Raw genomic sequence first — 18605 nt, 5'->3', positions numbered from 1 at the left:
TCCAAATTACGGCACTATTGCTGTGCATATTTTGGGCAGTTTACTACATATCATAGAGGCAACTGGGGGAAATTCGTCCGTTTTTGCGGCTACCATACAAACTAATTTCCAGTAATTGTGAATCCTCTAAGAAATATGCCTGCATACGCGTATAAACTATATAATTGATTCAAGAAGAAGCTACATTTATGTAAAACAACCCTGTTCCATGAGCACTTCAAAGATCATCAGACGCAGGGCCTTTAAAACATCTGCAAACCAGCGCATGCAGAGTGGCAGCGCAGAGTCGGGGTCGCGAGCTAATTTGCCGACCACCGAAAGGCCCATGATATAAAGGCCGCTTCAGATGCTTTGAAAGCGGGATGTAATATCGTCCTAAATCATGAACATGCAAGGAACAGAATTCCAGCGTCTGAAACACTTGCGTCACCGCTTCACCGACCCCTCTCAAGATTGCCTTGCGTCGTGTGGACGGACGGGGAGGTTCATCGGCGTAATTGCCTCCGCCGATAGTTTTCGGGATGTGTAACCCAATTTTAAAGGTAAAAGGGGCAAGCAGGCTTATAAAATGTACGGAAGCACGTTAATATCGGCCTAACTCAATGTCTTGTACACCGGGTAAACGAAGTCCGTCTCCTCGAAGAGCTTGCGGCACACAACGCCAAACCAGGAAACCGGTGCTGGGAAGCGACCCGATGCGAGATCGTGGAGCGGGATACTCGCGCTGACGTCACGGTACACCTCACCCAATCAGGGCGCGGCGACCGCAGCGACGCTTGTGTTCGCTCTCGGGGCTAATAGTTTCTGCCGCATACCCTCCCCCCCCCCCCCCCCCCCCCCCCCCCACGGCCCCTCATATCTATGAATCTCGTCTTTGGCTGCACGGACAACCATTTTGGCAGAACCCTTCATAATGAAAGAGTTTTAGCCCTCTTTCCAACATGCTGGAAGGAACCACTGCTGGATGTCGGGCAACCGCCAACCTAACATTTTGTGGCATCGAACTTTGGACCCGCTCTCGATTATGCACGGTAGGCATACGACGACCCGTCATCGTAATGAACGTGTTTCTCTTTAATTTTAGCGCCTTTAGTACTGTACACACAATCAGCGGCTCAAACGTACTTATCTGCTACAATCCCTTAACAGTATATGAACTTGAAGTCATTCGTGTGTTCTCAAAAATGAACCTCAATACTTTGAATAAAATGTCACAAAAACTAACTGACCAGCGCCAAAATTCAGCGTTGCGACGGAAGCCATCCAGGAGAGGCGATGCAGATTCCTTTCTGTTTGAGATATAATTTTTTTTAAACCAACATAAAAAGCTTATATATGACGAATGATTTTGAAGATAAATAAAGTATGATCGGCGCTGGGACGGAGTGACGAATTTCGAACAAAACATATTCAGAGTACAAGCAATTGTGTTTAAAAAGTAACTTCTGACCGCGAATTTGAACTAGGACATGGAAAATAAAGTAGCCAACAACACAAACCTTCCCATTGTGGCTACGCGGAGTCCCCTTCTTCAGGCGGGCGATAGGATCCAAGTATCGGCCGAACTCTATCAGTATTTAGGGCTCGGCCCTTGCAGTGCCGCCCATCTGTGAAAGTAAAGAGGGGTGGCCCTTTGGGTTGAATGGTGTCCCCTCTTCACTTTCACAATTTTATTCCTTATCAGCTCTTATCCCCTCCGCCTTTCCCCCATCTAATGATGACCGTCTAGCATCTTGTTATGACATGCGCGTTAGTATTTCCTCTTTCGAAAGCCTTCTCTTTCTCTGGGTTAAATTGTCTCAAGTTTCACTATTACTTCATGCACTATATTTGCAAGATTATAATCATACCATTCTAGTAGTACGCCTCACGTTGATTTAAAATTGTGTCATTTTTTTTAGCGTATTTCTAAACATATATACGAAAAAGATTTGCCACATTTTTGGCATGTCTAAGATATTTGAAAAATGTGCCATATTTTCTGTCGTATTTTCAGAAAAAAAAAATGAAAGACGTTTACAATCCCCTATAACGCCCAATTAGAGAGCAGCTCTTGAGGAGAAGGAGGGGAAGGTACTGAGAGGAGGGTACGCCCCTCCTTCTCTCCTCCTCGCATCCCATTTAGGGGGAAAGTTTCCCCACTAAATATAGCGGAGAGTTTTTTCCGCTAAATTTAGTGTGAAAACTTTGCCGCTAAATCTAGCGGGGAAGTTTTTTCCCTGCTAAATGTTACAAAAGGAAGGTAAAGTTTGGTTCTCTGTTGGCTTTGAAGGTCTTTTTAAGTCCTAGCTATGTTCCTGGACGAGAAATTTCGGCCCAAAAAACCGTACGACCTGGGTATTAAAAGCATAATAGGACCTAACTACATTAGGTATACGTGCCGCAAATGTTACCACCTCTGCTTCTTCCACAATGAAAACGCTATACTCCCGAGATAAAAGCAAGCTCTGAAATCACCCTTCTTCGTGCTCCATTAGACTAACGAACTCTTACTGCGTGCCAGCTCAACTCCGGAGCCTCTAACGCATATAATAATTACATGTTAACGTTGGCTATCGCGGAATGGAATGTCGTACTAGAGAGCATCGTATCCCATGTATACCCGTACGCATACTGCCCTGCTTTTCTTTTATTGTCTCTCAATTAGGATGGTGTGCACAATTTAAGTTGTAATTTTTATTACCTGTTTGTGGTGCCTGCTTTGCAGAAATATATCTATTTTTTCTTGTTATCATTGAATTATTAGTTTATTCATTGCTCATGCGTTTTGCTTTGGCGTTTTGCTCAGGCGTTTTGCTAAAATGCAGTCATATGTTTTGCCTATTTGTATTCTTTATGAGAAATGCAATACTTTCATTCAACTTATTGAATGTCCACAAAGAAGGACAATTAAGTTGAATAAAGAAAATGGAGGATAATAGACAACACAAGCGGTTTAGTTTAGTGAATGTTTCTGCACGGATGTTTTATTCTTGAATTCATCACCTGAATGCACTGGAGTAGTGGCCATGACACGTTAAGAGCCATTAACTACACACGATTTATTTTTGTTTAGAAGACACGCTTTATTAGTCCAAAAGTTTAAAAAAATATACATCTTAAACCCAGGAAAAGTAACTAGTATGAAAACATGTATTCAATAATTGTTTTAACAAAAAAAAAAGTCCACATCGTTCACCAAATGATCTAGAGCTAGGCCCATTTATCTCCTACTGGATTTTGAACAAATAGTATAGGTAAGTAGCAAAAATCAGGTTAGTAAAAATACGAGACGCGATGAAAGAACATAAAGGAAGATCAATTGCTGGATCCTTAGTAAATGCGTAAGTATGGCCCTTGAGAAAAGACACATATGTTCCCCTTGGGAAACGCTAAAGCTCACCCCTTCACTTTTCTGTTTTGGCTTCCTATTTTGCTTCCTCTATTCTTGCTGCCTCTCTTTGGCTTTGTGACGGGGTCAGTGCTAGCGTTTCCCAAAGCTGCGGCTTGTCCCAAGAGTCATGTTAACGCATTTTCTAAGGATTTACCAATAGAACTTATTCTTATTTTGCCACCTACTCGGGCCTGTGGTAGTACTTGGGTCACACTTCATTTTGCACCACAAGCCAAGGCATACACGCTCGGCACACCTGCAAGTTCAGACTCGATCGCCCGAGCATCCGAGCGCGCATTGGCTTCCGCCCCGTGACGCAACCACCCACTCGCCTTTGTCCCTCACTACCCTCCGTCTCTCTACGCGGCGCGTTTCCCTTTCTACTTTTGGGTGCAGAGATGGACGCCGTCAGCTTTTTCCTGTAATGTGTGTACTAATATATAACGCGTTAAAGCATTAGGGACAAGGAGAGACAGCATCAGTAAATGTTCGTTGCTATGTTTAAGTAACTTTGCTCTCGGTCCTTGTCCCTAGGTGTTTTCATTTTTTTATTGATTCTCGTAGAAGAGTTGTTTTTATTTGTTTTTAGCGACAACAATCGCCGAATGTCCAAAGACTCGAATATTTAAATTCGTTGAAAACATTTTTCTACAAAAAACTGCTTTTGTATTACGACGAATATGATACTCGCAACAACAGCACTATATTTTATCCAATAAATTTGGGAAAATGGTGGCACTAAACCGCGGAATTTATCGAAGAGCTGCTTACTTCCGGCAAACACATCCTGGATAATAGAGTATCAGTGTTGTGTTTTCTACATTAACTGCCGTATGCTAGCGTTGGTCACAGATTTGATAGGAGTGTCGCGATAGCGTTCAGTTGAGACTCGTGTTATGAATAATTGAACATGAGCCATACAGGAATTATTTTGTAGTGCACCGGTGAACTAGAAAACCGAGCAATACAGCCTTGATACTCACGAGGTTTATTTCTGTCTGACGTTACTACCTTAAATCTATATTTTCCGCATGAACACAACTTAATTCATGTGATTGTAAACCAAATTTTCTGCTTGCATTTACGGTTTTCATGCCACATAATCTAGGTAAGAGTGGAAAGTCAAAGCGTTAGGGTGTTTTCCCAACCCATTAGTTCCTTTATCAAATGCACCAATAACTGAGAGGTGTTTGGCTCAGAGTTGTGACGGCTTGAAGCTGAGCTAGTTGGTTCAACGCTCGTGTATGGTGCCGGGTGATCACGAAGGGAGGTTACATACCGAAACAAACAAACTGACAGGCAGTGTTTGCCTTGTCATTCTTTCCCTGTATGTAACCTGTCCTCATGTTCAGCTGGTACCATACGCAAGGCTCAGAGCTGTCAGATTGGAAGGTTGTCACAGAACCAGGATCTCAGGTTTCAGCAGACTTCGCAGTTATCACAGGCCCTCATGATATAATACATTTACGTTTAGAATACACAGTTTTTTTAGTTTTTTTAGGGCTCTATAAATTTGTTTTCAATAAGCCGCGAAAGGTACGCTAATATGTTATGTGCGGGTGAGTTCTACGGCAGGAGAGACATTACATAGGGGGCTAATCGTCAGGCTCAATGAAATTATTACCCCAGAAAAATGGTCACTGCATCTGTAAATTTTAAAATTATATTGCAGCAAGTGGAACGCATGACAGGGGCCTATAGTTACCACTTGTGAAAAGGGCGCGAAGCAGGCGCTGAGGAAACGCGGATGTTAAGAGACGAAAAAACTGCGCGGGTGCGTTTTCGGATCCAGAGCCTTGGGCCTGTTGCACGTATGGCAACTAGCACACCACTGTAATTCCAACTACACTCCAACTACTTCTAAAACCAAATGATCTGGAGCTTTTGGATGACGCTCAGCAAGATTGTAGTTGGAATCATGCGTTTGTTATTACTAGTCATAAGGTTAGTTAACACATTATGTGTTAATTAACCGCCTTATCGCGACGATTAGCCCTGAGGGGGCATGGCAGCAGCCAAACGTTGTACCCATGGCTAAACTTATTCGTCTGCTTCGTTCAGAATCTGGCTGAATGTCTTGACCGGTTAACCTATGAAGATTGTCAGCAGCGCGGGCGATCTCGACTACTGCATGGTCCGTGCGCTTATTGCCAGTGTCGATGCTCAACGTTGAGGCTGCATTTCGGAACGAGAGCATCGGCTTTGGTTGCGAATATTTTACGATTGTGCGGAGCCATACCCAGGCAGCATAGAAACCTTAGAAACTTGAGAGCATCATCAAAAGATAAATTAAGTAAACTTTAGAAAAACTTAGAGTGCGTGGGAAGCGCGGTGCGCTAAAGTTACCACCCGTGCAGCAGTCAGAATACTCGGAGTGGGAAAACGCGCCCTTGAGGTATTTTACGTCTCTTATCTGCGCCTTCATGCATCTAGCCTTCCGCCTGTTGCACGACGTGTTCTAAGACTTATTTTAATGTTACTGATACAGTAGTTCACGAGTAAACTCAGCGAGTGCTTAATTAAAAATATATGTTCATCTTCACCGTATAAAAAATTTTAAATACGCGACATATGTTGACGATTAGCCCCTTATCTTATATTCCCCTGGACGTAAAGCTCACGTGCACAGATCGGACTAGTATAGCTCCCACAGTTGTTTTTAAAACAAGTCTAGAAACCTTAAAACAAAACAAAAGAGAGCCTGTAGAGCCCCGGTGTTTTGACGCGATAAAAAGAAACACGAACTGTCGGGAAATACCAAACACATCTCCGAAATCATAAACCGACAGTGCTCTCACGCATATCTATCTCGACGCCTTCAACAAAAACTCCACTATCCTTACTTTCTATCTCGAACACCTATCATCACGGCCGTCTGTTCGTTCTTCCCAAATCCTTTCGAGACGAACTGTCATTCATGACGTTTCCTTCGTGCACACTTGACGGCATAAAGTTAATAATGATTATTCATGTTGTGTTGGCCTAATTCCACGCATTATTTGTAACTTCCATAGTTACGTTGGTGTGCTTCACGTATTTGGATCTAAAGTTCTAGTCCTGATGATATATTTTTTTTTTACTGTACCCATCTCTCTACTTGTCAGTCCAATGCTTCGGTTGAGCCTGGACAAAGACACTTCGTAAGAGTTGTGTATGATCACTACATCACGGCGCGTTTACACTTGCGGATTTGCGGGCAAATCCGCACAGGCGGAAAGTAAATTTTGGAGCCGTGTGGCGAAATCAACTCGTCGCTGGAGGAAAATCTCGATCAGTACGGGACTCATATCCAGATTTTCAGCCAGCGACAAATCAATTTTGCCACCCGGCTCTAAGATTAAGTTTCCGCCTGCGCAGATCCGTCTGCAAACCCGCCACTAGGCCATAAAAAAAAAAAAAGATATTTTTTTATAACTATGTGTTTTTTTGTAGATAATCTTGATATATCGCCTCTTTCGAACACACGTATTGTTCGCGACATGGTGTTTTTCTATACGGAACATAACGCTGGTATTGATTCTCCACTGCAACCAGTAGAAACTCACTGCACTTTCTACGACAACTAAAAATATACTTTTTCCTCCTGTCTTAATGTCTAGCCCTTTATTGACACCCATGAAGCTTGTGCGCAAAAAGTCAACTAACTTGAAGCGGGCCTTTTTGCTTATTTTAAAAAGTTAAAGAAAAGTGTATCAGTCATGATTACTTCCTAGCCATATTTTTATTTCCCCAATGTGCGTACGCCCCGCCTCTCCCAAGACCTGCCTGCTGTTAAGGAAGTAAATAAAACGTAAATATATATATATATATATTGAGTGATATCTTGATTGAGAGATTGATCGGTTGATTGATTCTTCGATTTATTGAATGATTGGTCTATCTTTGAGTGACTGCTTGATTGATGAAATAATTGATTGATTGGTTGATGCTCCTCTGCAGCGTTTAAATCGATATATTGGTTCATTAGGTGGCTGATTAATCCAGCGGTCGATTGCTCGCTTGATTGATTGAGTGGTTAATCAAGGATTGATTGAAAACCTCTGGAGGATTTCCGCGGAGTTGTTTTCTTTCCGTTACAGAAACCGAACTACATAGCTAAACTTGCTCTTTGGGGGAACGTCGATCTTATCCACCTAACTTACAAACGCGCTATAGGCCAACAGCAATTAATGCAACGGCCAACCCTGATGAGGTGTAGACAAGCGAGGCGCGACCAATCTACTCTACGTAGAAGCGTGTATTTCTGCTGTAGCGACATTACCTCTCCGGGTCATCAAAAATTTAAAAAAGGCCTATTTTTTAATAATACTATTTTTACAAACTAGTAATGCGATCAGGCTATGGTTTCTTTTGTTGTTGGTTTAGAGTAGCAGGAGGAGCCCCTCAAACGGTGCTCTCTTCTCGCCATGAAAGGTGATTTTCTCCATTCCCTTCGTCCCCTTTCCAGCGTTCGTTCGTTCGCTCTGGTAGAGTGCAAAAACTGAAAAGTTTTGTGGGAGGAGGTTGTACTGCTATTTTAAAGCAGCAGCCAGCTTTGGTAGCAACTGGTGGCTCGCGGGGTACCATCCTCCCGATCTTGCTTTGTTTTTACATTTCTTTTTTTTAAGGAATGATGTTGAGTTTATAGAACCTTCACGCACACTGATATAAAATTTATATAGAATTTCGAAATAAATAAAAGAAAACCTAGTTTGTGCACGTACCGAATCAATCGGCGTTGACTGTTTCGATGGTTCGGCTAGAAAATAAATGACTATATCATCATCTTGAACATCCGAGACTTGGGAAGAAATAAAAGGACTGCACACATCGGTTTCAAACACGGCTGGAACGTACATTTCACCTTCATTTATCTTTCCTTGAAGGCCATGGGGGCAATATACAAGGTTCTCCTCTGGAATCTACGGGTTTAAGGGTTTATAGCTTTCACCGAAATAAGAACACCACCCCTTCCCTCCTTAAAGATAACAAATAGCATAGTCAAATGGGAACCCGGAAAAGTGCGATTTTCGTTGTGACACAAAGGCACAGTCGCCTGTTGTCTTGGACGAACATTTAATATGATAAACAGTAAGCCCCCTTTGTCAATAATCCTAGAAAAACGAGAATTAATTCAATCTTATGCGTAGAATACAGTCTTTTATTACCACCTTAAAATCAACATTTAATTTTTTTGTGTAAATACTACGTAACGAATATGGTGCGAGCGAGTCTTTTTTTTTAGATTCATAGAAAACGACTTTTATTGATAATCAATCACAAAGAAATATTGTGATAAGTATTGTTCTGAACGTCCGACAATGTCAAACCAGGCCTCGAGCAGACAACCTGTATTGTTTCTTTTGTCACAAACCCAAACAGGCTATAAACACGGACAAAGTATATAGATAAACAAGAAGCTATAAATGGATGCCTTATATACATATACTTCTACACTGTTTATTGCTTGCACAATGAAGTGAATGCATAGGAGTTAGTATTGAAATGGCTGTAATGGTGGACACAAAATTACGTTTTTTTTGTTTTGTTCTGTCAGATAATTAATAGTGTTAAAACAACATGCATCGCTCGATATCTCCGAACGTGTTAATAACTATTCATTTTCATTAAACAAGGCGTTGATAAAGTGCGTTGACGCTGTACCTCAGCCCTAGCAAAACGTTGTGATGGGGCGCTGTATATAGTCTATTTCTGGCATGTACAAAGACCCAAATGTAACCTATTTGAAGCTAAAATCATCACATCAGCGGCATCAGGTCCTCGTCAATCAGGTCTCCGAGATAAGGAATAGTGTTTGGCAGTAAACCTAAATCATGGGTCGGCTACCTCTTGCTGCCGCAGTCCAAATTGTCGCAAAGTGGATAAAGAGCGGGTCGGAAGAAAATCCGGAGAGGGGGGAGTAGCAATATATATATATATATATATATATATTGCCATGAATAAAAACATAAATATGCTTGGGAGAAGACCGTGTTGGTTCAATATGATGGATGAAGAAAAAATACACAATTAACACTGGGACAACACAAACCCATCTTTCATAAAAAAAAATGTGGTTGTGTTGTCCTAGCGTTAATTGTTTTTTATTCTTTCTTCATCAAAAAACATAAGCTTAATTAATAAAACTAAAAAAAGGAACGTGTCATGCGGCGAACTTGCGCCATGAAGCACAAAGTAACAATTGCGCCATTCGATGCTCCTTTTTGAAGCGCGTGGGTATCTAGACGTTTCCAAACTCGAAGAAACAAGATTCTCGAGTCATCTGGCACATTCCAGTCATGCAAAGAAAATAAAGATAAAAAGGACCAATGCTGGCGGGGATCGAGCCCCAGCCAGCGACGTGCGAGTCGAGCACGCTGCTGACTCAGCCATTCGCACGTGGCAATATATAATGGAAAGTGAACGGTTATGCTATGTGCTGCAGGCAATATTTTGGGTGTCTCTTGGAGCTCTATCTTTCTCACAAGTCACACAGTTTTGATTCTAGATACCAATGACCGAGACAAAAAAAAAACACTGATTAAAACTGTCAAAGTTATCTTTTTAATGAGAACTATACGGTGTTTGCAAACTTTCTGGCCAGTCGCCTTGTTAGAATACTTATAGCACGCTCCCAAGGGCGACAAAACTGTTGAAATTGGCACTAGTATAAATCGGGAATTCGAACGAAAAGTTTACCAAATACTAATACCTTAATTATCGATATAGAGTTCATCACTGTGGCGCACAACAATTGGTAATGTATAATAAACTTGTATCCTGGTAGGCCGCATCAGAGCCAATACATCCCATTACACCAGGCTTGCAACCAACAATATTTGTTGCGTCATTATTCCTGGAGTGAGTGTGTGTGTGTGTGTGTGGGAGGGGGGGGAGGGAGGCTTTTCTTGTAGCGTGCAGGGGGCCACATAATATTCCCTTGCGGGCCGCTGATTACCCACCCATGGCCTAAAACGTACGGGACACTCCATTGCTAGTGTCAAAATAATCCCAAAGCGAATCGCTGTTATTGACTGAGTCTGGGAAAGAGATAAAAAAAGAACAAAAAAAAAAGTCATCTTCAAGGAAAAACAAATATCTTGTTTGATACTATCGTCGGAAATTTCGAGGAGATGTGAGTGGAATCTCAATTTCTATTTACCTTCATATATGTAGCCGGAAATCAATTAAATTATACTCCAGCAAATGGTCCCTATTTTTAGCCGCTGCGTCTCGATATTGCGGATCCTAATTGCATTCAGGCGAGCGATCAGAACATTTTGATTGGATTCCGTGGAGTTCAACCCTAATCTGCTTCATTCTTGCTGAGAAATCAATTCTCTCTCGCGCTTGGGTTAAGCTGTAACTGCATCAAATACATTAAAGTTTCCGACGAAAAAGGACCCTTCATTCCCCACGAACGCGATACGTAAAACTAGCAGCATTGAAACAAAAGAATACATTTCAGCTCAGAGGGTAGATATGCCGAAATCCGAATAAATGTGGTTAATGTTTATGCGTCTGTCAAGCATAAGGCAAATCAAAATTTTAGAAAATATGACGCAGATGAAATAAGCGCACTACGCGTTTCAATCCACCGACATGAAAATATCTCACTTAAATGTGTAAAACATATAAACGTACAGACTACTCTCCGTAGAAGTTGTTTACCTCACGCATATCTGAATTCTTCTAGAGAATCTAATTATCTTTGTCCGGTTGTTGAGATATCACTGAAATAAAACGCATTGAACGCCCTTTGTGACTAGTTTTATTAATTGGTGCTAAGTACGTTCTCGTCTACAACATTGTTTTTATTGCTTTGAATCATGCATCCAAATTTTCTTAGTAACTATTACTCTAACTGTTAGTAATCGAAAAAACTAAACAGCCGAACTCTGGTGTTTTACAGATCAAGAGAAGTAATAGGGACTACTCACATTCCTCTCCCATTGTAGCGTAGAACGCATTTATCTGCAACACTCCCGCGCAGAGGTGCACCGAGTAGAAAAACTGTAAAGAGAAGGAAACACAATTCATCATTTTCCGCCCAGCTAGCAAATGCACCGCCCTCCATAAGGCTAATGTGTCTCCGATATTTTTCCGTTTTCCGTTCAGTACTCATAAATGCAAGGTGCTGGAAACTGCACAATTGCAGCTTGTACAGGTGCTTGTCGAAACACTAAAGATAAAACATGCTCCGGAAAGTACGCTAAAAAAAAAAAAAAACCTTTGGTCACGTCCTTGCATCCTTCAATATTGTTCCTGTAGGTTGTCTATTAAGGTGGTAGTGGGCAACCACCGATCAAATTTCAAAGCTAAAACAAGTATTACATATAACATTCCCTAGAACAAAACACGAACAAAACACGATGGTAGGTGGAAGTGCTGTCGCTCTGCACACGTGCTTTTGCTAGTGCTATAGGCTGATAACACACGGTTGCTTAATTTTCCCTTTCATATACAGCAGCGTTGGGAACACCGACATCCCAGCAATGATCCTGGGGTGTTGGACGATCGTTTTAATTGTTTGCATACAGATTACGCGTAGTGCGACGCCCAAAACCGTTTTACCCGATAAATAATAACACAATACAAAAAAAAACATTCGCTTGTAGTTTGTAATGCGAATCCTCGTTAAAAATTCAGTGTGCTAGTTCCCAGTTGGCGGCTTTAACACTCTACAGAGGTACCCGCATTCTTACAGAAGCTTGTCCATGTCTTCCCCGTATTACTAAGATTTAAATGGGAGGCTATAACTAACCCGGTTCTCTAAATTAGTTTAACCATTCTTCGTTGGCGTACACAAAATAAGTTGGTTGTTTCGGAAAGCAAGCACGAGAAGATTTCAATTGCTAATCTTCAGGTGTCACGTCGCTGATTGGATAGTTCCGCACAAAAGGCTCAGGTCCTTTTGAATTCAAAATACATTGTCGCAAAAGCTGTCCCTTAATATTGCGGTTGCTCCGAGGCTAAGTTGAACATATATTAACGTTCGAACCTATCACATATTGATTATGACAGCAACTTCTGGGTGTACATAAAACATCCCGCTGGCGGGGCGCCGGTCCGGAACAAAACTGCTTGCTTCTCGAGTCACGACTGCGTGGTTCCAGCGGACGAGCTATTTTTCTCCTTCTTCTGGCCCGGGGAACAATCTAGCGTCCGCGGTGCATGTGTTCAGTCACTGTGGGGTTCCAAAGTCTGGGTGAGTCCAGCTCTCCACTGTTACAAAATGTTTTAAGGAAAGGAGCCCCACTAAGCGGCCTGTCACGTCCCACGTGTGGATATTCGTTAATTATGAATACTTTTCACGTTACATCATCATCATCATCATTTATTATTCCTTGAAGGTCCAGGGGGCATTATACAAGGGAGTGAACACTTAAAAATACAAACAAGTGACAAGACTCTTTATCTACAAAACACGCTGTAATCTAGTTCTGGGTTAGAAAAAACAAGCTAATGGCTGCAGAAAATTTCTTAGTATCAGATAAGGAAACAATTACTTCAGGCAGTGAGTTCCAGTCGTCAATGGCCAATGGTAAAGTAGACATTTGGTGAGTGTCGGTTGACGATGAAATCGGACGGAGTTTACAAGAATGGTCGAGACGAGGGAAAATTCGGTAAGGAGGTGATAACAACCTTTGTCTGAGATGACTGTTGTAATAAAAGATCCGATGAAGAAGAGAAAGACGAGACATCCTGCGGCGGGTGAGAAAGAGTGTCAAGGTTAGCTGATTGGCGAAATCCTGATATGCTTGCGTAAGGGGAATAGTCGGAATAAATAAAACGGAGGGCTCTGCTTTGAACGGATTCCAGGTTGTTGGTTAGGTATGCCTGCCACGGTGACCATATGGAAGAAGCGAATTCTAGTCTAAGGTTGAGGTTTTCGTTGAGTGCTCTAGAGAAAATGAACCTATAAAAGAAGATATGTTAATGAATAGTCTAGATGATTTCTTAATTACAAGAACTAAGAATTTTGCAAAAATTAAAAAAATTGGCAATTTTTGGGTTTTCCTCATTTATGTCGACATTAGCTTAATCCTTAACTTAAAAAAATACTCTGTGAAAGACACAAATTAAATAAACTAATACAAAGTACTGATTTGGTGACACGGAGGCCCCCATGTTGAATTTAATAGAATAGCGACAAAATAAGGGTATTGGTTAAAAATACATTATTAAAATGCCACGAAACGAATGCAGACCCGTTCCCAAGTAGAGTAAACATTTCTAATGAGTAGGATATTCAAATAATACTAGAAAATATTCTAGAAATAACAAAATACATGAAATCATACAGGGCTGGGATTAAAAATTAATATGTCGTTCCACGTTATACTATGGTAATAAAAATTAGATTATATTACACGAGTACTGATAGAAAAATACAAGAAATGTTGGAGACAAAACCTCATCGACAAGTAATAAAATGCAAACATAATAAGGGTATAGAAAATAGCGTGGAGAGATTGAAAAACTATACTAACAAGAAAAAACGTGAAAGCCAAACTAAGCAGAGAATAACTTGAAATTTCATGTGAATGTAGATAGTGTTTGTTTACAATAAATTACAAGCTCGCATGATTTCATGTGACACATTTTCGTGCTGTGTAGGACACCAATTGTTTCAAAACAGCAATAAAAACTTAGATGGCAAAAAGTGATATCTGTATTTAAGAATACACTAAAACGTTTATGGCGGTCTAATACTGCACGACATTGAAGGTGACGTGCACGCGCAGATAACTTACAGTATTTAAAAGCTGGGATTTGTATTGCGGATGCAATTGAATAGTGAAACGTTGACCTCCTTTTATGGCATATGCAGTAGTCCCTTCCCGCCTCAGACGTATAACTCGGTTAGACACGGAGGCTTGTCGTGTCTTACACAAACCGGAACCTCTCCTCAGATTTACTACATTTCGCTTGCCTTCATAAAAACATCTACCGAAAGGTATGCAAATCACAACGATTGACTTTCTGAAATCATGTTTTGAGAGAATGTATATTAGCTGAAGAAGGGATAAGTTATAGACGTACGCCGGGACTTATGGTAGGTGACCAGTATACGCAAGAGGTGAGGTCTATGCGACGCACGCATTGAGCATTAGCGCTAATTCAGTGTTTGTTTGAATTCGGGTGCAGTCAGTCTCCCAACATACACTTGGGTCGCCGCGTCGTGTGCGCGCATCTTGATTTTTTTTTTATCCCCTCCCACCACCAAAACTAATATAAATAGCACGGAATTCGTGTTTGTACAGTCAGCACAAATGATCGTCGGGCGGTATCGTAAAATCAGCACACGCGGCGCTGCGTTGTCGCGAACAAACTGAAATTTAGAGTACTTCAGCCTTTCCTACTCGCATATCCCGTGACTACTTGTGCAGAACGTTAACCTTAGAAAACAATTTATTTTTGCAACAGGGACACTGCCATTTGTTGTCGTTTTGCCAACTTAGCGTCTTCAAACCATTCAAAGTCGGTACACCGGTGAATAAACAAGATGTTCCGGTAGACAATGAGGGAGAGGAGGTGATGAAAGCGCTCGGCGACGTAAATGCGCCGAGCTGTGGTTGGAATGATTAGCAGTGGGTTGGGAGAACACCAGATTTTGTTTTTGTATATACTCACTGTTTGAACGCGCCCGTACAGTGAATGCCGACAAACTCATTTATCTTTTGCGCCTCCCCCTAATTATTCCAACCAGAGCTCGGTACTCTGCTTGTATAGCTTCTCTCAACGAACAAACAAAGGGACACGGAACTTGCATAGTTACGCAAAGCACGCGGAAGCTTGAGGCAACTAATCTGTATTCCAAATGCGTGCTTTGGAATCCGCTGCTGTCGGCCGACCTCCCCCGTGTTTCAAATATGCACGCGCAGTGCAATGTCGATCACGCTGGGATTACGAGACTTTAGCACCGCGTTTCGCCCTTCCGCTAAGGCAGGTAAATCCTCGATTGTGTTAATATTTAAGTGCGGGTTGTGCTCTGCTTCACTCGAAGCCTGAGCATAGGCGATACTTTAAGCTGATTAGGCCATTTAAGCAGCATCAAAAGCTCAACTGCACAGCGTTCGCCGGCCTCGTGGCTTTCCTTGCTTAACACGGATCGCAGTGCCTAATGGCTGGGACAGAGGTACGAAAAAAGGGCGGAAAAGTAAACTAAATGCTGATCCTAAGATAATTGTTTTACAATATTTAGCGGAAAATCTAATAAACGTGAATATTTTCGATAGGAAAATAGCAAATATGTTTCTAAGAAGACCGTTTTTGATGCTCGCGCGCAATCAATACGCTGGTTTCTGTAAAACAATGCGAAGCAACCAGCGCAAGTTACGATTTTCCTCTGAATATCGGATGGTTTTTTGGACTTGCATTTGAGTTCTCAGGCTCATTAAGATAATAAATAAAATTCAAACTCTTTCCGGGGATATCATTAAATCTGCTCATCGTAATATAACAGTTTTTTTAGAAAACCTTACGTTTGCCCCACCCTTAAAGTAGTGTTGTCAGTAGAGTAGGAACGCAATTGTTTTGTTTTGAATTTAACACGTTGTTAATTAGTCTATTCACAAAGTTCATGATTCAGTCTTTCATCTACGATGTTGCTAAGATACTTTCGTAGACAAGATGTGAGCAATTTTAAACATTATGTCGTGAACACGTTTTGAAGCTCGTGAAGTTCATCAGATTGCAGCGATCACCGATCCGAGCCCACCCTTACGCCTGATTTTCAAGCGATCTTCTCGGGCCATTTCAATCACCCCGTGGGTGCTTTAGTAAGTGACAACATTCGGTAGTATTACAATACGGAATGATAAGGTGGAAATATACACATTTTCCCATATCGTTCGCCTATTGCTATTCTTCAGGAAAATCATTTATAACGGAAAGAGCAAAAAAAGAAAACCGGCAAGTACGCCAAAATACATTGAATGTCGCGTGACAGTTTTTTCGATAGAAGCATATAAACAGTTTTTCCGTACCGTCTGTCTTCACCAAACGTGCATCATTTTCAATTCCCTTCTTTCGAAATTGTTCGGACTACATCGGTTCGGGTTTACATCTCGCTCGAATAAATTGCACGCAACGGTTCCCCGGATGCTAAAAGGAAGGTTTCCTATATAAAACATAGACTTACTCATAAACAAAGGAAAACCCGCCAAGGAGAAATTCCACGTGAAACATACTTTCTATGCGCTTATTTGAGAGCAATACGAATGGCTGTGTCAGATAAATCCCCCTCCTCTGGATCTTCCTTAAGAGCCCCGTCATATTCAGTGTCTCGTATTTCTTCGTCTGGGAGCCCAGGGCTTTAAGGGCAAAGGGTTCCTTGTCGCTTCAAGGCTGCCCGTACTCCGATGGTGAGCTAGACTACAAAACGAAGCGATCGTATTCACTACAGTCCTTCCACCTTTAAGCTGACAGTGTCGCGAGTTCCACAGGCTCGCTGGACCAGTTGTACGTCTATCTTTCACCACGTGATTACGTTCCCGCCCATACCCGCCCGCAGAGAGGAGTAAGACGATGAAAGGAAGAGGGCTGATTCGTCCGGTGAGCTCGTAGATCCCACTGCATCCTCCGTTTCCGGGTAAACGGGCCATAAAAGCGGCTGGCCGCGACCTTGAGTGGCTCCCGGCACTGCCCTGACTGCTGGAGAGAAAGGAGCAACGACTCAATCGCATCTCTCCGCAGTAAAAAAAGCTTTTTACGATAGAAGCTGCCTCCATTTATGGCGTCCATCATTCCCACATAATCACCCATTCTACCCGCGTGTGGGACTCTATTTTGGGTTTATGACGGAACATAAGTTGCCGACGCTGTGTCCGCATTAACGGTAGAGTCTTACTCGGGAGCGAACTTCCGTCTTTTACTTATCGGGATTACGTGCGCTTGCGTCGTGAACTACGCCGTACGGCCTGGTCCAGACATCTGCGTTTGAGCGCGACCGACTGCGTTACGTTGCCTTCCACTACGGTGCATTGCGCAAAGTGGAAAGAGGGGGCGCAAATGTGAAAGTAGCTCTTGAACGCCTTGGGTCTTGAACTAGGTTATGCAGTATTTATGAGATTAAACCTTTGAAGTATAACGATAATAACCCCCGGGGGAGGGGAACATGGGGGACTTAAAGGACAAACACAAATCTCCAAACACAGCGAGGTGACGGTATGCGACCAAAACAATCCGCCCTGTCCTGGTATCGAACCAGGGACCTCTCCATTTGCGGTGGAGGGCTCTACCAACTGAGCTAACCAGGTGTTAGACGGCAGTAGAGCAAACGGGGTTTAGCAGCTGCTACCAGTCCGACACCAACAAGGACTCACACCGTTGCATTATTTGCATCATCATCATCATAAACTCCGAAGTATCCTTGAGAACTAGGTCGTTAGTCTCGTCAAACACCAAGTTGGGACCGAATTTCGCGGAGCGTGCTGATTGGACTGTTGCGACGATGGTTTCACGCGGGACGAGAGGTCGATCATCCAAACGATCTAGGTGCTTAAATTACTACGATATTTTGGGACACAATGTCGGAGCGAGCTTGAGCGAAGCGCACGTGAGCAACACAGCCGGGCCAGCCGATTGAACGGCTGCAATGATGATGTCGCAGTCACTTGTCCCTACATCGCTACGCCCCGCTAGAGTACTTGCAGGCTGGATTGTACCTAGGCGGGTTGTGAATTCCCTAAACTTTCTCGACGCTGGACTCGCCGTTTCTGGAAATTACCGGTGACGACGACAAACTGACATTTCAGCACTTTGAGAAGGCCTTGTTGTAGGTCAAAATATTCGCTTCGGAATCAAGGCGAAGACTCAACTTTGTGATATCAAGGAGCCGCGAGCGGTGTACTCGGCTAATGAGTTCATCTTTCGCCAACGACAACAATGCCACCGGGGTCACTAAGAGGCGATGAGGGTGGTGACGTCGGAAGCGTTTGAGAGGTGGGGGTGCCACGGGGTATAGCAAGAAAAAACCGGAAAGGTTGAATACGTTTCGGGTATGACCAGCACAAACCAATTATGTAGAGGGAAATGCAGTAAACAATGTTCGGGAGAGAAGGGGGGGGGGGGGGGCAATAGGATTGAAGAAGGGTGACGAACTGGTAATTCAACTTAGGCGAATTTTTATTATAAACTCTTAGATACTCAGACATGTTTTTTTAACGCGTGGTTTGTGCGGCAGCGGGGCTCTTATATCTCACGAAAGGACGCTTCTTTGGTTTCATCATAATCTAAAATTATGATG

At 42.4% G+C, this 18605-nt stretch overlaps 1 protein-coding gene and 1 non-coding gene across 2 annotated transcripts in view; both read right to left on the bottom strand.

Annotated features, from left to right (window-relative positions):
* Positions 1-18605, bottom strand: part of LOC8038871 — a 205496-nt gene that overhangs the window by 42677 nt on the left and 144214 nt on the right. The window contains exon 2 of the mRNA XM_040213825.3: positions 11293-11365. Coding sequence (XP_040069759.1) covers positions 11293-11365 — 73 coding nt within the window. The remainder of the gene's footprint in view (positions 1-11292; positions 11366-18605) is intronic.
* Trnac-gca lies at positions 17544-17616 on the bottom strand. The gene has a single exon. It is a non-coding gene; the product is annotated as a tRNA-Cys (tRNA).

The sequence above is a fragment of the Ixodes scapularis genome, unplaced genomic scaffold, assembly GCF_016920785.2.
Source record: "Ixodes scapularis isolate PalLabHiFi unplaced genomic scaffold, ASM1692078v2 PGA_scaffold13__105_contigs__length_92229423, whole genome shotgun sequence".
NCBI classification, from domain to species: Eukaryota; Metazoa; Arthropoda; class Arachnida; order Ixodida; family Ixodidae; genus Ixodes; species Ixodes scapularis.
This window is presented reverse-complemented; position numbering and strand designations above follow the sequence as displayed.